Genomic DNA, 25,592 nt, shown 5'->3' on the forward strand with positions numbered 1-25,592 from the left:
TTATAGTTTTGTATGATGAATGCCTTTTTATCCTTACTATTTGGAGCATATACCATAAACATAGCACGGTGTCACATCAACTGCAATATTAAATAGAGTTGAAGTGCTGCTCAGGTGTTAATGGTGTTTCCAGTGGCTTACAAGCTTTCTTGGGGCTGAAATTATTAGGCCAGAGATATCTGTGTGTGCATATGTATAATTCTGTAGAAAGTTATTTAGCTGTCTCTGGAGGAATTGACAGTTAAGCTAATTCAGAAATGTTTTTCTAAAGTAGTATTAAATTAAATACTCCTACAATTATTTTTATTTTTCTCTAATTTTCTCTCCAATTTCTACTTCACTTACCCCAAAAACATAAATTTGAAAATCCAAGAAAGTAAAATATAAATTTAAAGATGAATATTTTAATTTCACCAAAGTCAGGAAATGGAGCATTTTCAAATCCACTTCAATTTGACCATGTTGTGCATATTCATTAAGCTATATGGCTTTATGCAGGAATAGAAAACACAACAGATAGGCAAGGGGACTGACTTAAATTTCATGTGGGAACTGCAGCTTTGCATATCTTGATTCTGGGGCAGTTGATGCCTCATCTGCAAATAAATTTAAGACCAGGTGACGATGGTTTTCATTTGGAAGTATTTTCACAGATCCATTCATACTAAATGGACTTAATTGCAAAGACTATCAAAAATGTGAGTGACAAGTAACCTGATTTAAAAAAACTAGACCTCACAAGGAAATAAATAAGGCCTTGTCTACACTGGCAAGTTTCTGCACAGTAAAGCAGCTTTCTGCGTTGTAACTCCTGAGGTGTGTACACACTGCCAAGCCACTTAGTGCGCAGAAACTGTAAAAAAAACCCACCCCAACGAGAGGTGTACAGCTTTCTGCACCGGGCTACAGCACTGTGGTGCCAGTGTAGACACCCTGGTCAATTACAGTGCTGCGATTGGCCTCCAGGAGGTGTCCCACAATACCTGTTCTCGCCTCTCTGGTCATCGGTTTGAACTCTACTGCCCTGCCCTCAAGTGACCAACATCCTTAAATTACTTGGGAATTTTGAAAGTCCCCTTCTTGTTTGCTCAGTGACACATGCAGTGATCTCAGTGCATCTTTCCAGGTGACCAAGCCTGGTTCATGCACGATCCCCCACTTGGCACAATGCCGAGCTGCTGGATTGCATCAGCTGCCTGTTCTACAAAGAGCTGACCGCGATACTCGGTGGCAACCCCACCTACACTGCGAAGGCCCCTGTGGCTACTTCGTTGGCTCATGTGCCAGTCAAGAATGGACCGAGCCAGGAGGAGGAAATCTTGGACAAGGATGTGGAGGGGGAGGGGGGACCCAGAGGCAGAGGATGACTCGGAGGCCAGAGATGCACGGAGTCAGGAGCTTTTTTCTACCCCGGATGACCCTAGCCAGTCACAGCTATCGGAGATTGGCGAAGCGCAAACAGGAGAGGAGGCCCCTGGTAAGTGGATCTGATTTTGGGAATCGCTGAAGCAAGTTGTTGGGGGTAGGAGGGTTGCAGAAAGCAGGGTTGTCTCCCACTGCATGCTTAGTCTGAGCAGCGGAACAGGCTGTTGATTGACTCCCCACTTCACGGGAATCTCCCTCCGAGATCTCCAGGAAACTCTCATGGAGATACTGGGATATCCGCTGACACAGGTTCTTTGGCAGAGCTGCTTTGTTTCTTGCCCCATTAAGGGTAACTTTCCCGTGCCACTGTGCCGTCACTGGGGGGCCAGGGCGGACGCTGCAGTCTTGGAGAAGACCCTCCCTTGATTCCCTGCTCACCTTCAGCAGTGAAATATCTTTCATAGTGTGGAAAATGTGCCTGTGGAAAATGTGGGGACAGTAATGATTATAAGGCTTCCCCTACAATGCTGGCTCTCCCCAAGAGCCATGTGCCCAATGTACAGTACGGTCCTGGAACACTGATTTCTCCTGCCCCTGCAGTTACTCACCATTTTGGGGGTCTTGTGGCTCTTGTGTGCTTGCCTGGGGTCAGCCAGTTAGGGACAGGCATGTGAATAGTGGCTGTGTTTTAAATCAGTGGTTATGTGTGTTGCAAACAATACTGCTTCTGTAAAATGTTGCATTTTGGCTTCATAGATATGACCTTGGAACCCAGCCTCCCTCTTTGTTATCGCTGGCTAAACAGCTGCGCAGAATTAGAAAGCAGCCATGAAGAACTAAAGAGGACTTTCTGTGTGATGTCATGATGCACTCCATGGCCAAAAGACAACAATTGAAGGAGTGGCAGGACAGCGAAAAGAGGGACCGAAAGGAGAACGCGGCACGCCAGAACAAAGCCATGGAGTGGCTCTTAAACATTATGGAGCGCCAAGCAGACACACTCCAGGTGCTACTAGCACTGCAAACCGCACCCGCCCTCCCCTGAAGCCACTGTCACAAAACTCTTTCCTATGTGCCCCCCAGACACTGCCAACACACTCTTATCAATCTGCTGGCTCCAGTCTGTACCCGCTGCATTCCATTCCTCCCCCCTCACAGTCCTGCCCTGCAGACTCCAAGTACCCACTTCACTCAACACCCGTTCCTCTGCAGTTTAGCCCTGCTGAAGTACAGTACCTGCTGCACTGTACTCCAAAGGAGAAGGTTGGATATGATATCTGAACATACACAAATCTTTAACCATCCCAGGACCCCACCTCCTCCTAGGACCCTCCCTTCCCCCATCCCCCTCAGTGCTGATGTGTTTTTTTGTTTGTCTCTCTCCTCTGGTTGTTGTTTTTTAATAAAATAATTGTTTTGGTTTGAAAGCAATCTTTATTCCATTAATTGAAAGCAATCAGAGCCCTGCAAAGTAACAGGCAGTTTTCTTACACCTTCATAGTGCATCGTCTGCACCAATCACAATCACCTCCTAGCATTACAAGCACTCTACTCCCGAGCATAGCAACAAATATTAGTGGCTTTCAGCTTCAAATTGCTGCCCCAAGGCATCCCTGATCCTTATGGCCCCACGCTGTGCCTCTCTAATAGCCCTGGTCTCTGGCTTTTCAAATTCAGCCTCCAGGCACTGAGCCTCAGTTGTCCAGCCCTGAGTGAAGCTTTCACCCTTCCCTTCACAAATATTATGGAGCATACAGCACATGGCTATAAGCATAGGAATATTGTCATCAGCCAGGTCCAGCCGCCCATATAGGCAGCTCCAGCAGGCCTTTAAACGGCCAAAAGCACACTCAACAGTCATTCTGCACTTGCTCAGCCTGTTGACAGCAGCAAGGAGCGGTTCAACAAGATACCCTATGTATGGCTTCATAAGCCACAGCATTAAGAAGTAGGCAAGGTCTCCCAGGATCACAATGGGCATTTTGACTTCCCCTACGGTGATCTTCTGGTCCAGGAAGAAAGTCCCTGCAGGCCAGTGTTCCGAAAGATGCGTGCGTCATGCACCTTTCCGGACCAGCCTGCGTTAATGTTGTGAAACACCCATGGTGATCCACAAGTGCCTGGAGAACCATTGAGAAATACCCCTTCTGATTATTGTACTCGGTGGCTAGGTGGTCTGGTGCCAGAATTGTAATATTCAATGCCATCTATCACCCCTCTGCAGTTAGGGAAGCCCATTTGTGCAAAGCCATCCACAATGTCACACACATTGCCCAGAGCCACGGTCTTTTGGAGCAGGATGCGATTAATGGTCCAGCAGACTTCCGTCAACACAAGTCCAATGGTCGACTTTCCCCACTCAGAACTGGTTAGTGACCAATCAGTCTGGAGTAGCCAGCTTCCACAATGCAGTCGCCATGCGTTTCTCCAGTGACAGGGCAGCTCTCATTCTCATGTCCTTGCGCTGCAGGGCTGGGGCGAGCTCATCACACAGTCCCATGAATGTGGCTTTCCTCATCCAAAAGTTCTGCAGCCACTGCTCGTCATCCCAGACGCGCATGACAATGTGATCTCACCACTCGGTGCTTGTTTCCCAAGCCCAAAAGCTGCGTTCCACTGTAGTCAGCACCTCCATGAATGCCACAAGCAATCTCATGTCGTAGCTACTACGCGTGGCGAGATCAATGTCGCACTCCTCTTGCCTTTGAAGTTTAAGGAATAACTCCACTGCCACTTGTGATGTGTTAGTCAGAGCGAGCAGCATATTTGTCAACAGTGCGGGATCCACTGCTGCAGACCAAAGAGGCAGAGCGCGCAGAACACAAACTGTTCAGAGATGGTGCCAAATGTGGATGGGAGCACAGTGATTGATGGGATGTGAAGCAATGCATCAGGACACTGGGACAGGACGCAGGATGCCCCGCGACCCACTCCATCTTCCCGCAACTCTTAGCGGCAGAAGAGAAAGAGGTGCTCTGTGGCATAGCTACCCAGAGTGCACTGCTCCGAATACCGCTGCAAGTGCCGCAAATGTGAACACGCTATTGCACAGGCAGCTGACAGTGTGAACATACAACAGCCATTTCTCTTCAGCGCTCTCTGTGCAACGCTGTAACTGCTGGTGCTGTAACTCTGTCAGTGTAGACATACCCTAATACTATTTTAGCTAATAATTATCTGAGTTAAGAGCAGTTTGTCACATGTTAAATATCTTTGGCATAAACCATTAACTGAAAAATTGTTTCTTAGCTGTCATTCTTGATGGATTTCTCAAGGATTGTGGTGTAAGTACAATTCTGGCATATATAGAATTGATTTAAGAGCTACCACTAGATAAATGAGACATCCTGTTTAAACTAAGATGTCTACAAGTAAAGGTGATTTTAAAGTTCAGCCATCTAAAGAGGAGGAGAAAGTGATTGTTCTGAGGAAAAATTGGGCTCAGGTGAATGCTTGGGCCTGTGCAAATTCAGTGGGACTCCATCCATGTGTACAGTTTAGCCTGTGTATATTGGGTAGCATGGCTAAAGAGCCATTAAAGTAGGAATGTGAGACTTGTCCAAGTAATTAAATCTAACCAATCTATGTAGTGGTCTCCTAAAGGAAGTAATAGAAACTGCACTGCTCATGAGTTAAAAAAAAACCAAGAAAAGACAAAGCACTGGAAAACATGCTGTGTAGAGAGCACTCATCACCAGCTGCCAAGATAATGAAGGTGGTCTTTTTCATCTCTAATTTTTACTGTGTCAGTTTGCCACTCAGAACATTGTATATACAATTTATACGTAGTTTAAGCACTCTTGGGACATGACTAAGCAAGATCTTGGGACATGACTTATTCTACTTTAGAATAATGGGCACTAATTAAAAAAATGAAAAAACCTCTTAAATGGATACAATATGATTTTTTTTATTCTTCTTATCAAACTTAGGAAAATCCAAAAAAGGTATGAGAACACCCTTTTATCTGTCTGTGTGTGTATCCCTGAGATGTTTTGCTGAAGTCACGGATTAAAGTGATACTGTCAAGTAGTTCAGGACCAAAATCTGTGTAAATTTTCAAGTCGTTGAAATGTAGTGCAGAGCCTTCTACAGATTCCCACTTTTTTTAAAAATAACTTTTCAAAATAAACTCACAACTCTATCACTGGTAGCTAAAAAGTTCTCATACCTGCAGAGCCGCTGCCTGTGCATTATCCTAATGTTTTTGCTCTGTGCCTCAGAACCAAACAAGGGGAGCACAAATAACAGAACTATGTTCACACAGCTGGGCTGATTTATGTTTGATGACAGGAAAGTAAAGCCAACAGTTCTATTCTGGCATATGCTCCATACAAAAATGGGTTCAGAGGCTGAGATGTTTGCATATATACAAACAAAAAATAGGAAAAGAGATATTTTTAACCTTCTAAGAAGATAAAGGAAACGAAGAGAGTTTTTTAAAAGATCAGTTATTAAAAATACTTGACAGTGTCTCTTTTGAAAGCAGCTTGAGTTAATAGCTGTGACCTCACACTTATTCAATGTTACTAGACTTGTGGCTCTATAACAACTGTTGGTCTTGGTGTTTAATGAGCTGGTTTTGTTGTTGCATATGCATTCTTTGACTTAACTACGCAGTTACTAAAATTATTTTGTTTTGTTCTTATTACTTTAAAAAAAATCCTTAATCTTGTTCTTTTGTTAAATAATTAAATAATAAGCTTGAGGTCCTTATTACTCCCTTGTCAGAGGCTATTTTATTTTCTTTGGTTATCATCCTGACTTCAATATTGGGAGGGCGGGGGGGAGAGGGAGACATACCTTGAGTATATCTGTTCACAAAAAGATTCTGGATGATAAGCAGTGAAGGGCTGTAATGGACATAGGTAGGTTGTATTTTGGTGCCATTGGAAAGCTGATGCTGAGCTATGTTAGGACTGGGACTAAAGCAAACTGCCTGTCTCCTAAGGCACAAAAAGAAAAGGGGAACATGGTATTATATTTTCTGCAGCTGAACACATGACCTACATACTGTACTTAGAAAGAGATATAGTTTGTCATTGAGTTATATTGGCATAAATTCAATTGCAGGAGCAATATTTTTTTAATTATTATAATAGTGCAATTTCTCTTCACAGGAAATGATACTCTGCTTATTTCAATGTGTGTTCATAGTTGTAAATTATCCTTTTTGCTGCATGGCATTTTAAAATAATTTTGTGAGTTTTCATACCCTTCATGAATCTTACATTCTTTCTGTGTGTGAAGAGGGTGGAAGATAACCATCGGTGACAGAAAGTATTCTCACAAGAACAGTTTAAAATCCTTTCCTTTCACGATCATCAAGATTCAAATGTTTCACTGTATGTTTTATATTCAGGATATAAAAAAATAGGGTTCATTTTTTCCAGTGAAATATGGGAAATGTTTCATATTTAAAGTAAAATTAAGGGTATTTTTTAGTAATCTATATTAGTAAACTAGGACTCTCTAAAAATATACCCATTAGAATAATATTTTTCCTTTCAGTAATTTCTGTTTCCTTCTCTTTACATAATGAATAATTGAAAACCCTTTTAAAGGAGCAATTAATCATTCCAAAGGTACAAGTATTAAAGGTAATTTTATCAAATGTTGGAAATATCATCATTTGTCATAATAATTATTAAAAACAAACTACACATACCAATCTGTAACATGTTATAGAAACTGCATTACATGGTGTCTATTATTATCCATCAAAGCTGAAGTATGTGTGTGTCAATTTTTCTCCTCCACTAACTAGTTCAGTTGAACTTCCAATGAAATCTAATCTCTTCTTGAATGACAAGTACAATGCTATTGGCATCTTGGAAATCAGCTTTAATTGTATATAGGAAAACATTCAGTAGCTGACTGGAATGGAGAAATAATGTATGTTGTCTTGGAGATGTGTGGAGTGCATGCTTTCCTTAATAAAGTAATGCCATTTATGATTTGGTGTGAGCTATGCACTATTCATATACATTTTTGAGAATACTGTAGCTTTTTTTTGATGAAGCTCCAGTGACAATAGTTTGCTCTCTAAAATGGAATTCTGCTAACTGTCATGCCAGAGAAACGATCCTAGAACCAAACCAACTCACGTGCAGGTACAATACCAGAGGAAGAAGGCCTGTTACTAAAAATTACTGTGGAAAATATTCCCAATTTGTATTTCTCAAGTCATTAATAATGGTGACTAATAAAAAATGTATAAAATATGATGTGGCAAAATCCCCAGAAAAATTATTATCTGGATTAATACATGTGAATCAGTAGATTGTTTCTTGATTCAGGAGAGATTTTAGTATCTTACAATTGGTGCTGTTCATCTCCTGGTCTAATGCATGTTCATATTTTATCACAGGTTTATGCACAATGTAGTCTGAAGTATTTAAGAATCAAAGTGCAAGCAGCTCTTTCTTTGTTTCAAACAGAATGTGATCTGTGACCCAATGTGGACAATATAATACTTTAATACAAGCATTAAAAGGGATTTTATAGAATATCTTTATGCACCGAACTGGCAGCCTCCTTTACACCTCCTTCTTATGAATCAAAGGCTTATCTATATGGTGCGGCTACGTGCATTAGAATTCTAAAGCACACCAACATGCTGCGCACTTAACTGCTCCGTGAAGATCTTCCTGGTATGCATTAAAGTTCCCTAGTTTGTGTTAAATGTAGTCATGAAGTGTTATCTTAATGTGCAGTAGGGTACTTTTAGTTCATGCCAGCTGGGTCTCCATGGGCCAGTTAGTGTGCAATACATTGCTGCACTTTAGAATTCACACCCCTGTAGAGTGCATTGCCATATAATGTAGACAAGCCCCTAGATCGCATGAACATGATCTCTTGCACTCTGTATAAATACTGCAGCTTTATTTACAAAAGTTTTCAAAATTATTTGGTTAAAACTAAAACAGACTAAATGTCTGCGTCCAAGAAGGCAAATGCTTTAACTGAGTAATTCCAGTCCACCCACGTGATTTACACAATCATGATCATTTAACCTGACTTTTTTTTTTTTTAAAAATAAGCATTACAAATGGTTTGCTTACATGGGGCAAGAACTAAGATTTTTATTTGCGTGCTTACCATCTGTACATGCTTGACGGATGCTCACAGGAAGCAGGAACTACTTGTGATTTTGTAGTGGTATTTAAAACAAAAAAAAAACATTCACACAAAAAGAAGTATTTCATGAGGCTATTGGGCTACAAAAGTCTCTGTTTCAGTCTTGTAAGGGGAATCTCAAGTAGTACAAGTAAGTTTTAGGGAGATACCTTAGTAACGTGAATCAGGATTAGTTAAAGGATATGCTCTTTATTTTCAGCATATAAACTAAAGGCCTGATCTGCAGTTGCCATTAAGGCCAAAACAAAATTTGACTTTAGTGGGAGCTGCAGGTATTTGGCACACCTGAAAATCAGGGCATTTTAATTAGGTGGTGATTTAGATGCCTAACTTTAGCTACTCTGTGTCACAGTTTCAGGGTAACTGTGCTTATAGCCCCGAGGGTTGCCAACCCTCCACGATTGTCCTGAAGTCTCCAGGAATTAAAGATTAATCTTTAATTAAACATTATGTTGTGATGAAACCTCCAGGAATATATCCAACCAAAATTGGCAACCCTAAATCCACCCCACCCCACCCCACTCCGTGGTTCACTCCAGGAATGCCAAGTCAGTTCTCAGGCCTCTATCTGTCACCAGTGTCTGGGTGGGGACCTATGTCTCACTCCCTTCTGACTGGCAGTTATAAGGCGTCACAGCCCCTGTCATACCCGGTGATACCCCAGCAAGCCCATCTGCCTAATGGCCAGCACCTGTGCGTTGCTTTCTCTCCGAGGGCTATGAACTGTATATTGCCAGCAGTTACAAGTTACTGCACAGCTCTTTCTATGCAAGCACATTTATTCTTATGATAAAAGCATTACAGAGACACCATAATAAAAATATAAACAGATCTACCCGCTTATTGAATGTACCAGAAATTGCCCATCAATCCTCCAGGGCCCTGGTAGGCCAAAGTCTTTCAAACCCTTCAGCAAGGGTTGGAGGTGTCCTCTGTCCCCTCCTGCCTATTTGCTGAATCAAAAGAAAGACACAAATCTGTTTAAACTCTACTTTTAATGCCACAAGCCCTTTCTTTGTTTGAATCTCTGGAAAACCCAGCTTGAATCAGTATATGCAAACCACCCCAGAGGCTGGTACCTCTCTGGAGCTGTTTACAGTCTCAGCAGCCCACCTTATCACTCACCACTCTTTTTAGTTCTTGGAGGAGCTATGGTAACCGTCTTCCATGGAGTAGTACATATATAACTATTCATAAATTTAATACAGTAGACCCCAAAGGTACTTTATGGGGTTGCAATATCTGTCACACCTTAGTTTTAAGTTTTGGGCCTAAGTTTTGCACCTTTGTTTCCGTAATTCACATACAAAAAATAATATTTAAAAAAAATTGTTTGAGAGTTGATGAAGTTTAGCCAATAAACTAATCCCACAAGTGATGAAAGTGAATTCCTTGGTGTCAGTCACAAGCAAATCCAGTTTTCATAAATCTTCTGTATGTTTATGATTATTCTATTAAATTCTTTAGAACACTACTACTTTGGACACAGTGCAATTTTAGATTGAGATGGTGTTCAAAATGCTTCTGCAGCTATTTATAAACATTTAATTTTTAGTTCAGAGAATTTTACCTCTAAAAATTAGGTAAGCTTACTTTTCTTTTCTTTGATTGCACTCTGTAGGGTATAATCATCAACACATATGTGAAGAACAAAGGCAGAAATCTCCTGAATTCTACAGCAGAACTGCATCTGAATCTAACGTGTATCTGAATAGTTTCCATTATCCTGATCATAGCTACAAGGACTATGCATTTGATACATTAAGCTTAGACAGTTCTGACAGTATGGAGACCAGCATATCTGCGTGCTCCCCTGATAATATTTCCAGGTAAATGTTAACGTCTCATATTTTTTTCTTAATGGAAACTGTTAGAACAAGTTGTAAACATTGAAGCTGTATATCCCTAGGGCAATGGAAACATATTACTTCTCTTTAAGGTGAGAAAGAGAAGATAGAAGCTTTTACTAACTGGATAAGAAAATCTGCAAGAATTGGACAGAAATATTATTTAGCATTTGGATACTGTTTTTCATCTTCAAATCAATTTAACTAATTCTCATCTCATCCCTGAGTTTTGCAGATGGGAAATTAAAGTATGGAGAGGTTAAGTAATTACTCATTTAAGGTCACACAGAGAATCAGTGTCACAGCTGGGATTAAACCTATAGAGGAGTTGACTTTCTGCATGTTTTAGTGGATTTGGCATAAAACTGCCTGTCTGATCACTGTAGACTTCTTACGTAGGATATTCATTGTCAAGTCCATGATCCAGCAACTAAGTTTACTCTCTGTCTGTATCTAAGATGTTACCTCATTAGGGGCTTGAACTGCTGAACTTTTTGGATCTCTTGCTAATAATGCTAGCAATCTAGTCTCCCGTCTCCAAATCAGAATTTAAAAAGAGTTCTTGGTTCCCAACCATGGGCCCTGATCTCTAGGCTATGCTTCTCTTATTTTAGGATCTTATCAATTTAACCACTAAAGATAAAAGTAATGTCCTGTATTTATTTAAAAACAAAAATGCACAGAAGCTGGGGTCTGAAAAGAGTACGTTGACAACCCTTTCTTCTCTGACTATCCCATTGTCATGATAGCACTTTGATTTCTGCCAAATCCCCGTTTGGGTAGTTTGGGAAAGCATGGGAATCCTGTCAATGAAATAGAACATTGTCACAGAATTAGAACTTCTTCTGAACATGAGGAAAGCTTTTTGGCTGCCATATTGTGTTTTGTCTAGCATCTGTTTCCTTGAGTATCAGCCCATTGTGCTCCTCTTTTATTGTGGCAGTGCTATGGGAGTTTTTACTAATGTTATGGAGCGGTTTGAGGAATAGTTCCCTTTTATCTGTATTGTATTTACCAACTTAAATGTAATGGAGAAGTTGGTGAGTTATTGGAAATAGATATTCAGGATCAATATTTGCTGCAGTCCTCTTGTTTTGTTTATAGCAACAAATTGTAATAGAGAAGATAGATGTAAAGGCCTAACAGAGGTTTGTGTTTTCAATGCAGGAAATGTTGATCCAGTGACAACTGAGTTTTCATTATGTGTTGTTACACTAAGTGGCAAATATAATTTTAAACTTTTCTGTCTAATGTATATTGATGTAGGGAAGCAATGGCTGTTCACAGCTGGGCCAGATTCTGATATCCTTACTCAGGCTGAGCAGCGTCTCAATGATGCTGTTTGTACAGTACAGTACAATTCAGCTTAGTAATGGTATCTGAATCTGTCTCTTTGCTATGATTGACTTATTGCACTGTGATTCTCTTTAACAGAGGCATCATACACATAGGCTACCCCCAGACCAGCTTGCAAATAGAAGCTTAAAGCTGGAATTTTCAAAGATGCCTAACAGAGTTAGGTGCCTAGCGCCTGTTGAATTTCACTGGGATTCAGGTTCTTTTGGGAATCTCAGCCTAATTTCTAACTGTTATTGACACACAAACACTCACACACAAATGCACGCAGTACTTTTATGGATCAAATGATTTTCTCACTAGATAAAGTTAGTTTGGGTGGGTATTTGTTTATTTTTGTTGATTGTTCATAGATAACAGATGTCTTCCTCTTCTGAGACAGATTCCAGGACCATTAGGCATATTGAATTACAGAGGTCTCAGGGGGTATTTTAAAATGATTTCCAGCCATGTCCCAGCTCTAGGGGGAAATTCAACATTGCTGTTTACTAACTCACATACAACATAAAACATACAAAAGAAATAGTTTGGGGATAAGGAGAGAGGTTAATTGCAGGGAGTATCTGAAGTCCCACAGTGCTCAAAATACAACTGAAGTATAAATTTTGAAAGGTCATTCTTTAGCCTATACAAATAAGAGATCTCAGGAACCATTAGTAACTTCAGTTTTCCTGGTTGAAGTGTCAGAGTGTAGAGCCTTGAGCTTTACAACCTTATCTGAACCTGACAGGACCCAACTACACGTGTTGGGATTGGGTTGGGTTGGACCTGAAAATAACCCGATCTGAACTCAGGAGGATCGGGTCATCTCTGATTACCTCCTCTTGCCCATGGAATTGGCATGGCGGTAGCTGCATGCCCCACTCCTGCTGACTGCCACCATCTCGCTGCACTCAGTATATGCTACGGAGTGAATGTGCTGGTGAGTTGCAGTGCCTCTCACTCGGCAGCATGCACAGCACAGCAAGACAGCAGCTGATGACGCACCAACCTCAAGGGTCAATGGTGGCTGGAGAAGGATCCCAGGCATGGGCCATGCGAGTGGGTAGCCTCCATCAGGCCAAGCCCCAAGGTTTGGGGGGAAGTGTCAGGTTTGGGACAGGTCAGTTCTGAAAACAACCTGACACTCGGGTCATGTTCAAGTTGGCTGTGCTTGGCTTAGGTTCAGGTCTGGGTTGGGCTTTAAAATAAGTTCTAAAAAGTCCTCTAATAAGGCTTACATTTTTAAGGGTCTTCAAAACCAGCAGGGGCGAACTAAGTTAATTGCCTTGGATAGGGAATCATTGTAGAACAGGGAGCTGATATGATCATGGTTACTCAGTCCAATGTGCAACAGTGCACTCCCATAGTGAGTTTAAAGTGTAGTCCAAGCATTTGTCTACTGCAGAGACTGAGCAAGGAAACCTTTACAGGGCAAGAAGGATAGTTATGTTGTATTGTGCTGCACCAGAGTCTAGCACCATTTTGTTGTTGGTGCAGCGGTCAGGTGTCCCCACTTTTTGCCAAGGTCTATGTGTCACAATAAGAAATTCTTCTGCTGCACCTAAATCACTTTTGTAGGGTCCCCAAAAGGGGTGATGGGTGGAATAGTCATCCTCTTACTATTTTGTTCACCATGTAGGCCTAATTTCCAAAGCACCAATTTTGGTGTATTCATTTCCGGTACCCTACTCCTTCTCTTACCACCCCACGACTGTGTTATCAGTAGACCCTCTCTGCTAAAATTAATTCAGCCTTTTTGTCTCTTCTTTACATTCTTTCTTAAATAATTTTATATAACTGGGCATTGTGGAAATTCATGAACCTTTACCCACTTTCCACCAGTTAGGCATACAATTAAACTAGACCTGCTAGGACTCAATGATTACAATAGGGCCTTCAGTCTTTCTCTCCTATCTTCAGTACTGAGATGTGAGCCTTTCCGAATATGGGATTGTGTGTCCTGTCATTCAGTGCATTTTACTGATATTCCCTACTACCTGCTCTTTATTTTAATTTGGTAATTTCTGATGACAAGTTAAGTGATACAGAAGATAGACACTCAGTTCATGGCCAGAGGGACTTCAGTTTTACAATTAGATGGTTACTGATGTCAGTGCAGGGGATCAGTAAATGAGTGCTATGTTTTGGGCTAAGTGGCCTCTTTAGACCCACATGTTATAGGGATGGCAAACCACAGTGAACCCACAAACTCTATAGACTCTCAGGTCTGCATTTTTAGACAATTCTGGATGAGAGACTATATTTATTGAGAGTATATTATACTTAATACACTATTTGTACTTGGCGCTAGCTGTACTAAATTGGACCTGAATTTTTATCAACTCTATTATTAAATTATCCAGAGTTAGTTTGTAAAATATGGCTTCAGTTTTCAACTATTCTCGTAGGTAATTTTTTTTTTGTATACAGTGCCAGCACTTCAAATGTTGCCAGAATAGAAGAGATGGAGAGACTTCTGAAACAAGCTCATGCTGAAAAGACACGACTGCTTGAATTCAGGGTAATCTAAAGATTTCTTTGACAGAGGTTAATAGATACTTTGTTAAGATAATACAAATTTCATTTAGCCATTTTCTTAAATTGCAATTGCCGAACACAGCCCTGAAGTACTCGTTTTCCACTTCCCCCAACTTTGTCCCACTGGAATCCTGCCATTCCTGATACTCTGTGCAACAGCTACCATTTCTGTGGCTGAGGTGGACAGAAATCCTTTCAGAGCTAATCAACATTGCTCCTTCATCTGCTAAAGGGATGGCTTATGAGTAGTACTTGCTTACCACCCCCATCTTTATAGGACTGCTTAAAGTCTACTAGTCCAGGAGGCAAGAGACCAGCCCCTGTAACTGAACCGAAGTCTCTCAAATGGCACGGCACTAGTCTACTAGTATATATAGACCAGTCCCTATTGCTGGACTTCAGGTAATGGTTTTAGATGGTTTAAAATAAAATCAGCCCTATTTTCAAATTTTAAAGTGACTCATGAGTGAAAAACAGGTAACTTGAAAACAAAACCTGCTTTAGCTATGAAACAAAATAATACTGCACTTTAGAATTGACATTACTGAATGTTAGTTATATTTGCTTGCATTTAAATAAGACACAAAAGATTTACAGTCCTATTTCAGTCTCCTAATGTTAACAAATACACTTAAATCCCAGTCAGCAAAATGTTTGATAAGAAGTAGCATTTCATTTCATATTACAATGGCTAGGTTGTTCTGCATTCAGGCATATATTTTGACCTTCTTACAAGAAAATATTAATGCTTTAACAATGAGTTTCCCTCAGAATCAGTCAAATTAACAGACTAGACAGCACAGAAGGTCAATCCCTGATAAAGCTAGGATTGGCTATACCGAGCTCAAGTAGACCCTGTCCAAGTTGGGGGAAGACTGTTTACACCTCAATTTGTAGGGGGGAATGACGAGATTATATTGTGTAGATGCAGCTTTAATGTAACTCAGTACTTTTGTATAAAGATATATTGTCTTCTAGCTTTCTGTTTAATATGGCCCTGCTCACTCTGGGATCGGAACCTGCTAGTGGTGTTTAAACACCATTACTGCTACCATAGTCTTAGTGCACTTACCATGACATAATGTGGACATGGATTGTATTTATTTATTTTATTGTGAGAACTGTTTTGTAGCCAACTGGTGTGGTAGACTACCATGTTTTCTGTTCTCCATTGCTCCAGTAATAGACAGTGGTCCCTCTTATAAACTTCACTGTTGCCTTAGATCATACTCTGTATAATGAACCAATGATACTTTACTATTTGCAGCATTCTAGGTCTTCTGATGTGATATGGTTCCCAGACAAAGTCCCCCAAACCTATCCAGGTTTATTAGAGAAACCATGCTTGTGACAAGCTTGTTCAAATGTGATTCTGATCCCTGTTCCCAATCCACCTTGCATATGTTCTTGGCTCCCTGCAGGGCCGGCTCTAGGATTTTTGCCACCCAAAGCAAAAACAATTTTGGCCGCCCCCCCCCGCCCGTTTTTTAATTACCCCACCCCCGACTCAACTCCGCCCCTTCCCCAAATCCCCAGCCCTGCCTCCTCCCTCCAGGCTCTCAAGCCTAGGAGGGAGGGGGAGCAGCGGCGCACGAAACGGCCACTCGGGATCTCCCCCTCCCTCCCAGGTTTGAGAGCCTGGGAGGGAGGGGGAGATTCCGAGTGGCCGCGGCACGGGCGCCGCTTCTCCCCCTCCCTCCCAGGCTCTCAAGCCTGGGAGGGAGGGGGAGCAGCGGCGCGCGAAACGGCCGCTCGGGATCTCCCCCTCCCTCCCAGGTTTGAGAGCCTGAGAGGGAGGGGGAGACTCCGAGTGGCCGCGGCGCGCGAAACAGCCGATTCGCGCGCCGCTGCTCCCCCTCCCTCCCAGGCTTGAGAGCCTGGGCGGGAGGGCGAGAAGCGGCGGCCGGGGCACATTTTTAGGGGTGGCATTCTGGCGCCGGCCATGCCGCCCCTAAAAATGTGCCGCCCCAAGCACCAGCTTGTTTTGCTGGTGCCTAGAGCCGGCCCTGGCTCCCTGAGAGGTATAAAGGGGCTTGTAGGAGCTCTGGGTGGGATCAAGTTACTTTTAATGTTTATCAGGTATAGTTTTACATAGCCTATAGCTGAAACTCTGTGTGCACTGTGGTATATAGGAACGGGAAATGGAAGCCAAAAAACGAGCCCTGGAAGAAGAAAAGCGTCGCAGAGAGCAACTAGAAAAAAGATTACAAGAAGAAACTAGCCAGCGGCAAAAATTAATTGAAAAGGAAGTCAAGATACGTGAGAAACAAAGAGCACAGGTGTGTTGACAATCTACCATGTACACACTGAAATAGCTATATAGCAAGCTTCTCACAATGATGAAGGGAAGGAGTTTCTGTAGATGGCTGGTTGCTTGAGTGCCTGTTGAATTGATTATTTTAATACTTCTAAGATTTTTGTCAATGGTCTGTTAGGGGCCTTGGATAGGTGTCTTTTTAGTAACCTAAATATTTATTGATTTAGATTTAAATATCTCTTCCCATTTATATTGGCATTGTATATGTACTGTATTAATCCTATAAGGTTTGTCACTGAATCCACTCATGGCAGAACTGTGCAGTCTGTGTCACAACTATGCTGAATAATGGACATTTCTGAGAGCAGTAACTTTGTGAAAGTACACGATGACTTTTATATGTGGGACATTTTGGATTGTGAGTTGTCCTCTTCCGAATATTTTGTTGAAAAGAAGACTTTTATTTCCCCCCATTCCCTCCTATACACAGCCTCTTCAAACCAACTGAGTGATAAATATTTATTTTGCCAACATTATATGAAAGAAACAATAGTTCATATTTGGTGAATGGATCCCAAAGCAGAGACACCATGGAATTGGATTGACATGATGATATAACTCATTTTTCATGAGCACTATATATATATATTTTTTTTCAATTACGAGTTTTTCTTTTGGTTACCCAGAAAGACCCAATTTCAGGATTCTGGGTTTTTCTTTTCAATTCTTCCTGACATTTAAACACCAAAAACAGTGGAAGGAGCAGCATGTTCTGCAGAAACCAAAGCTACCCGAAGCTTGTTCAGTATAGTGATGTACAATTTCAGAGAGTGCCAAATATACACAATACAAAAGGCCACCACTGTATGTCGAAGGCTGCAGTGATACTAAGTGTCTCAAAGCACTTGAAAACCATTAACGAGTTAGTTATATACCACTCCATTGCATAGATAGAGAAACTGAGGCACAGAGCAGTTAAGTGACTTGTCCAAGGTCACACAACCAGAGTTCTTCTTTTCCCAAAGCTGCCACAGATATTTTGATCTGTGCTTTAACCCCCCCCCCCCCCCCCAAAAAAAAAAACCTCTTCTGTGATTTGAACTCTGTTACTTAATGGATGCTTTTACGAAACCTATGTTCTCTGCTGAAAATCCTTTTTTTTTTTTTTTAATGCCAGTATTCAACAGTTGACATAGGTACATATTGCAAAAATTTGTCTGTTCTCTTAAGAAAATCCAAGGCTGCAACTCACAAATTTAATCTTTGCTACCTTCATAGTTTGAACATGGGTGCTACTTGTACTTTTTATCTGCTTACCACATAAAGAAAAAAGATGAAAGATTTATGGAGTATCTTTTTGCTCTGTGTTAGGCCCGCCCCTTGACTCGCTACTTGCCGATCAGAAAGGAAGACTTCGACCTACGAGGTCACATCGAAACAGCTGGTCACAACATAGAGACCTGTTACCACATCTCACTCACGGAGAAGACCTGTCGAGGCTTTCTGATTAAAATGGGAGGGAAAATTAAAACATGGAAAAAACGGTGGTTTGTTTTTGATAGAAGCAAGAGAACATTTTCTTATTATGCAGGTAGGTTGTGTTTCTTCAGCCAGGATTGAGTCCTTCTGTGGCAGTACCATTCTTATGTGCACCCATCCCAACATTTGTCACATAGGCCCTATTGTTACATTAAGTGTCATTTACGGGTCTTCAAAACCAGCAGGGACAAACAAAGTTACTTGCTTTGGATAGGGAATCATTCTAGAACAAGGAGCTGATATGATCATGGTTATTCAGTCCAATGTGCAACAGTGATTGTTGGTGTTGTGGAGGCTTTTTCAAGTCCTCAGTCAGAAAGGGGCTCCATTATGCTGGGTGTTTTATTTACATGTACACACATATACCACCCACTCAGACTCACACTATCTCTCTTTCCTTTCTCCTGTTCTGAAGAGTTTGCAATCTGAGATGAGACACAAATGAGTGCAACAGACAAAGGGAGGGAAGAGGGCAGAGGAGGGTAACAACAATAAGATCATCAGGTTCCTACTGTACAGCTGGTTTTGTGTTATTTAATTATTAAATAAAATCAGTTATAATTGACTTTGGTATAGCCTGGTCCTCACTGGTGGCCTGATTTCTGGTAGGCTTCACAGAAGAACTTGATTCGTGTTAACTTATTTAAAAAAAAAATCAGATTAATTACTTGCCTTTATAACGCACTTTCTTTAATTTAACATCTCAACATATTTTAACATTGTTCCTTGTGGTCTGGAGATGACGAAGATCATCGTCATAATTTAATGATAAATGCGAACTAGATTCTTGGTTTTAATTGTCATACTCCTAAAGGCAGTTAAAACACAGACCAATCAAACTTCTGTCATTTCTAGACTAAGGAAATCCAATAAATAAATTTCAGAAACAGCTACATCTAGATTACTACCATCTTTGAAGATAAAATCATAGGCTTTAAATTGCTTTATTACATAGACTAGTTTTAAATAAAAATACTGGAAATATACAAACGGATGCAAATACAAAAAATCTGCAGTGCTACTGTACATTTTTGTGGCTTATTGTTTGAATGTGAAAGTTGGGATGGATCCAGAAATATATTTTGTAGTGTTTTAACTTCCATTGGTAAAAGAAATCAGGTGATATGTGTTCCTTTGCTTGGTAACAGTTATCTGCTATAAAATCTGAACAGTTCCATTTCCTCACGTGGCATTACATTAGCAGCAGGCAGAATGGAGCTGAATATTGGTGGTAGAGGAATATATTACAAATTACCCATTTTATGTTTTTGAAAAATTGATACTTATAGTCACTAAATGTCCATAATATTTCAGAATAGTTTGCAATATTAGTTATGGTAAAACTTAAACAGAAACATTCACTTTTACTGTTCTGAACATCTGGTTTATTTATTAGCAAGGCATTTAACAAATAGTATAGTGCTCCCATCTGGTACTGATTTTTAAAAGATAGTTACTTTAATAGTTACCAGTTTCAGTTTCGAGTTCAGCACAGCTGCTCTAATGTAGTGTCAATTATCAAAGAAAACATTTCATAATGTCTCGAGGACTCAAGCCAACAAACAAAATTAAATGAAAACCTCATACCAGCTGAGTACAAATGCAGCTGTTGGTATGCATTAGAAACTGTCAATGTGACTTTAACAATACAGCAAATTTCCAAGATAAGTATTGATGCTATAAATGTAGAGCCCATGGCCTGTAACTGAATATACAGGTATAGTGTCCTTAGGATTGCAAGTGTACTGAGCAGAAAGAGAATTGACCCCCGAAGCCTGTAATGTAGCACAAAGACTAAAATGTAGTTAGTTCTTGACCTGAAAATTATATAGAACTTTCTTGGTACAAAGACTAAGCATTGTCTAAGCACTGAACATTACATCATCAGATTAACATTTTGTCACGAATATTTCTTCCAAAACTGTAAGAATGGTTACTCACGTCTAAAGTGAAATGCGCATATAGGGCCAGACTTTGGAGGGGCAGGGGAAATGAAAGCAGCCTACCCTCTTTGCAAGTAGAAACTGCAGGCACAAGTAATGGAACTTAGATGGTGAACATGTCTGCATAAATGACAGGAATCAATCCCAAACAAGAGGCCAGTTGGAGGCTGTGCAGAAAATCCAGTCCGTAATCTTTTTCTCTTTAATGTCTCCTAATTAAAGCCATCCCTGATTCAACTTCTCCTTGGTCTCTTAATACCATCATTGCTACAGTAGTGTTATAAATTTGTAAAGGACCCGCTTGCACCATTGTTAAGTAACAAGTAAAATTTTAGTTTGAAGCTTCTGAGAGTTTACCGTAAACAGGAAAACTATTTTTTTTTTAAATAGAAAAAGTCTTCACGCAATGTTGTTTTGAAGTAAAACTAAGTATTAAATTGTCTGCTAGATTTGGTCTTCATAGCAGCTTTGGGGGGAAAACGTCACTGTTAGCGTGCCAGTTTGTTGTAATGTTTTAGCAACAATGATCTAATAAAAAAAATTAAGGTGAACACTGTATTTAACTTTGTGTGCAATTTTACCTACTGTAAATATGCTACCCATATTTGAAAAGGCAAGCTGAAGATTCCATGGGGTATTTTGCAAACGAAAGTGCTAGCGTGCAGTCTTTGATTAATATAGGAGTGAACATGCAAATTCAATTAACCCTTCAACGCTTATGTTTGTTTCAATTTTCAAAGCCCAGTTTCTCTCTCGTTTGCAGACAAGCATGAAACTAAATTAAAAGGAGTAATATATTTCCAAGCCATTGAAGAAGTCTATTATGATCATCTAAAGAATGCATATAAGGTAAACATTATCATTTTTGTTATTTTTATTAATTATTCTATAATAGCACCCAAAATGTGGTAGATGTTGTACAGACATAGGAAGATAAAATTCATGTCTCAAAGAGCTAAAAAAAACCAAAACCCAAAATCCCTTACACACACACAAGGCATGGAAACGCATAGAATGTGTAGATAAAGTGGCCAGGGCAATGACTGGCATACCTAATTTTGTATGCAGTCTTGTAGCCGTGTCAGTCCCACGATATAAGAGAGACCAGGTGGGTGAGATATTATCTTTCATTGGGCCAACTTCTGTTGGTGAGAGAGACAAGCTTTTGAGCTTAAACAGAGCTCTTCTTCAGGTCTGGAAAACGTACTTGACGTTTCAGCTAAATACAAGGTGGAACAGATGTGTTAACTATTTATGGTAAACAATCTGTTCCACTTTGTATTTAGCTCTGACACTGTTGAGTAAATTTCCCAGACCTGAAGAAGAGCTCTGTTTAAGCTTGAAAGCTTGTCTCCGACACCAACAGAAGTGGGTCCAATAACAGATCTTACCTTACCCACCTTTTGTCTCTCATACATAATTTTGTTAGTTCAATATATAAAACAAGATATTGAGAAACAGAAGAGATGTACTCCACCTGGCAAGTGATGTGGTCTCAAAACGGGCCAGGGGCGACAGGTACTCCTGAGTTCTAATTCCTGCTGTGCCACTGTCAATCCCTTTGTGGCGTTGGGTAAAAATAAGTCCCTCAGCTTACATTTCCCTCACTATAAAATGGGGATAATAATGCACTTTAATCAAAGGATTGATAGTGTTTATTACTTTACACGAAAGAGAAAAATGGTTCTTCCATTCTGAGTATTGGGGCAGCATTCTGCTATCTCCGCTCAAAAAGTCCCAGTCTGATGAGAGACTTTTCAGATTTTCCAATCATCTGCAAAGGTACCAAGTAGTCGGATCTCATCCTTGATATAAATGTTTAAAAATCAGCAGAGGTTGAAAACAAGGAATTAGACCAATTAGATTTGTCCTCTTTTACATTAATGGAGTTTTCATTATATAAAGAGAACAGTACTTAGATACAGAGCCTACTCCCAGACTTAAAGAACATTTAAAGATTTACTTCTGTGCACAAGGGAAATGTAACTTCTGCAATAAATCCCTATCCTATACCACCACCCATATCTGGAAAAGAGAGAAATGGTGGTAGAGTATCTGGCAGCATTAGGGTTTAGGGAGGACTCGGCAGGCGAGAGATGACCACATGGAGCTTTTCGTATCTGCCACCAGTCCCAGATGCTGAAAATGCGTCTGATGGCACATACACAGAGGTTCTTCCTGAATATGGTGTTTTAGGGGTGAAATATTGGCTCCAGTGAAGTCAATGAGTATTATGCCACTGACTTCAATGGACCAGGATTTCATCCTAGGTTACTAGAGCTGCAGCTACAGGTGGCCTAAATCAGGGGATGTAGTTGTGTTTCTAGCCCAAGATGGGAGTTGATTTGATTTTGAAGCCCTGGGAGGAGTACCCCTGACTAGCATCTGCACTTTGGAAGGACTGTGAGCTGTTTCAACCCATCCTCAAGAAGTGGACTTTAAGAATTAAAATCACTTTTGATCACTTGCTGCAGCAGGTGCACAGGGGAAATTGTGGTTTAGAGATGAAGCAACATTTGGTCTCACATATTGCTGCTCAGTTTAGGAGTAAGTCATACAGTGTATCTGCATTAGGCCTGAGTACTCTCAACACCTGTTTCCTGCTAGAGGTAGCAGGATGGGGTTGAGCAAATCCTGAGTTACTCAGGATGAGATGTGAAGTAGCCATTGCTCAACTGGCTTTTTCCTTGACAGTCTCCCAGTACAGGATTTTACTCACTGTCAATAAACTGCTCTCATGTCATACAACTGATTTTGCTGCTTCTTTTTTATTTTAGAGTCCTAACCCATTACTCACTTTCAGTGTTAAGACTCATGACCGAATCTATTACATGGTTGCTCCAACGCCAGAAGCCATGAGGATATGGATGGATGTTATAGTTACAGGAGCAGAAGGCTACACCCACTTCATGTTATAATAAAATGGTGCAAGAGTTCATTCACAAGGCATATTGCAATAACCCCAAACATGAATTTAGCCATATGCAAGTGAATTTGAAGAGCCATATACAATATTGATAACTGTCACAAGTATTCTCCCTATGATGTGCACACACACTCTCAAAATCAAAAGATTTTATACACACAAGTGAAAGTAAGATTATTTGCTTCTTTTAGTTGATCATTATAATAGCAAAAGAACTAAAGCTATTGAAAGTGTCATAGTGTTCTATCATGAGTAATCAAGTCAACTTAAGTATGGTATATTGATTCAATAGTAATTTCTTACAAATTCTATATAGAAGATGTCTTCATAAATACAAACTAAACAGTTTACAGAATTGTTTGTGTGTGCTCATTGGTATGCAAACATTTTAGTAACGGAACAGAACAGTATAATAGCATATATTTTTAATATGCAGTATTTGACATTTATAGGTAATTAGATGGCTTTTTAAAATTTGTACTTATATGTATTTTATAAAAATATATATATATATGAAAAACCCAAACACACCAGCCTACAATACATGTAGTTCTTGTCTTAGTATTTTAAAATACTACAGAGCCAAAGATTTACATGATTCCTGTATAAGAATGAACTCAAATTGTGAGCTGCGCTTTAGCTTTGTGTAATGGAACAATGCCAAAATTCTTCCTAAATTTTAATATAATTCAATACAGTATTCTGTACATTTAAATTACCAGTTGCATAAACTGTATGTGTAAAGTAATTTACATAAAGCACAACAAAGAAGCAATAGCTTCACAAAGATGGTCTCTCTCACAAGGTAAAACTGAATGGAGACAAGAGTATCAAACTTAACTTTGCCATAAGTTTTCTGCATTCTCTCTGCAGGAGGCATTGAACTGATTCTCTGGCTGGTTCCTGTAGCAATTTCTGTTGTATGGAGTTCAGTCTTGCCATAGATATGATTCTAGTCTAACGCTAACGTGCTGAAATCAATGGGTAAAATCTTTGCCCAATTGAAGTCTGCATGAAAACTCCCATTGACCTCAGCCAGTGAGACTGTTCAAAGTATACACTGGCCTAGAATTTCACCGTATGATAGGGTAGAGCACAAAGAAAGGCAAGTTGTGAGAGCCCATACTAAAACAGTATTATAAATAAAAACTTTTAAGTAGCAAACATGGCAAAGACCTATTTTTTCATGTATGCTCCTTGTAAATGTTCTCCCATTTAAAAACTGCTTTCTAGCCCTTGACTATTGTATAAAAATAAATTATTATTGAATAAAACCTGGACTTCAGGCAAATCTTCAAATAGTTCCATATTTTAGTATTCTGGATTTGTAAGTGCCATATTGTTCATTTAATTAAAGAAATCACACTAAAAGCAAAGAAGAAAGTGGCTTTTGATTAAACCAGGGGTGGCCAACCTGTGGCTCCTTAATAGTTAATATGCGGCTCCTTGTATAGGCACCAACTCCACGGCTGGAGCTACAGGTGCCAGCTTTCCAATGTGCCGGGGGGTGCTCACTGCTCAACCCCTGGCTCTGCCACAGGCCCTGCCCCCACTCCACCCCTTCCCACGCCCTCCCCTCAGCCTGCTGTGCCCTCGCTTCTCCCCCTCCCTCCCAGAGCCTCCTGCATGCCACAAAGCAGCTGATCGGGAAGTGTGGAGAGGGAGGGGGAGGTGCTGATCAGTGGGGCTGCCGGTGGGTGGGAGGTGCTGGGAGTGGGGGGGTGGGAGGAGCTGATGCGGGGCTGCTGACGTATTACTGTGGCTCTTTGACAATGTACACTGGTAAATTCTGGCTCCTTCTCAGGCTCAGGTTGGCCACCCCGGATTAAACAAATTAAAACCTGAAAGCAGAATAAATTATGCTTGCAGAAAGTGTTGCACTTTTAAAATCCTATATCTGGCACGAATGGGTATGAATTTTTTTTTTTTTTTTTGGTGATATGCACAGGTCACACATGGTTGCTCTAGAATCATTTTATTAGTTTTGATGTGTGCCAGATTTGACATGATGAATCGGGAAAGATGGAACTGTTATCATCAGGAATAATTTTTATCTTTAATTTCTGTGCAGATTACAGCTACAAGAAATTTGTAATCTAATGATTTTAAAACATAAAAACAATACCAGAAAATAGTTGCTTTGATTTATATAATTACCGGTATTTTTTTTTCTGTGATTGTACCTTGATTTTACTTTAATGTATGATTATACAAGTTTTCTAATAATGATTTTTGTATCCTGCATGATGCGATTAAGACTTCTAAATAAATGTTTTTAAAAATATGTTTGTTTTTATTTTTAAACATTGACCTGATTTTTCATTATGAAACAGTCTTGCTTTTCTTATCACTATCATCATTTCCATTGCATATAATTAATATTGTTGACAAATGCAAAAAGTAGTTGAAATCTGATGTGATCCAATAATCTTTTCCATAAAAGAACTGTGGAAAATACATCTTTAAGTATAGGTGTATGTTGTACCTAAAAACTATCTTTTGAAGAGTACTACCTGCCTACATTGCATGTGCATATCTTTCGTTAACCTTCCTTCTTAGTTTGAGAGTTGTGAATTGCCAGCCCTTAATTTTTATTTATCCACAGAACAGGAACAGCAGTAGTTCAAGTTTTTTCCCATGCTTGAAGGCAGAAGATGTTAGTTCAGTCTCTATGGCCTATGTAATCCTTGATTCATCTG

The 25,592-nt window shown here is 40.1% G+C and overlaps 1 protein-coding gene across 2 annotated transcripts in view; it reads left to right on the plus strand.

The window, feature by feature from the left end:
- Positions 1 to 22,885, plus strand: part of PHLDB2 (pleckstrin homology like domain family B member 2) — a 70,909-nt gene extending 48,024 nt beyond the window's left edge. For both annotated transcript variants that reach the window (XM_065416360.1, XM_065416369.1), the window contains 6 exons: positions 10,127 to 10,334; positions 14,121 to 14,211; positions 16,361 to 16,507; positions 17,857 to 18,076; positions 20,731 to 20,816; positions 22,745 to 22,885. In XM_065416360.1, coding sequence (XP_065272432.1) covers positions 10,127 to 10,334; positions 14,121 to 14,211; positions 16,361 to 16,507; positions 17,857 to 18,076; positions 20,731 to 20,816; positions 22,745 to 22,885 — 893 coding nt within the window. The remainder of the gene's footprint in view (positions 1 to 10,126; positions 10,335 to 14,120; positions 14,212 to 16,360; positions 16,508 to 17,856; positions 18,077 to 20,730; positions 20,817 to 22,744) is intronic.
- Positions 22,886 to 25,592: the final 2,707 nt, after the last annotated feature.

Source organism: Emys orbicularis, chromosome 1, assembly GCF_028017835.1.
Source record: "Emys orbicularis isolate rEmyOrb1 chromosome 1, rEmyOrb1.hap1, whole genome shotgun sequence".
Lineage (NCBI taxonomy): Eukaryota > Metazoa > Chordata > Testudines > Emydidae > Emys > Emys orbicularis.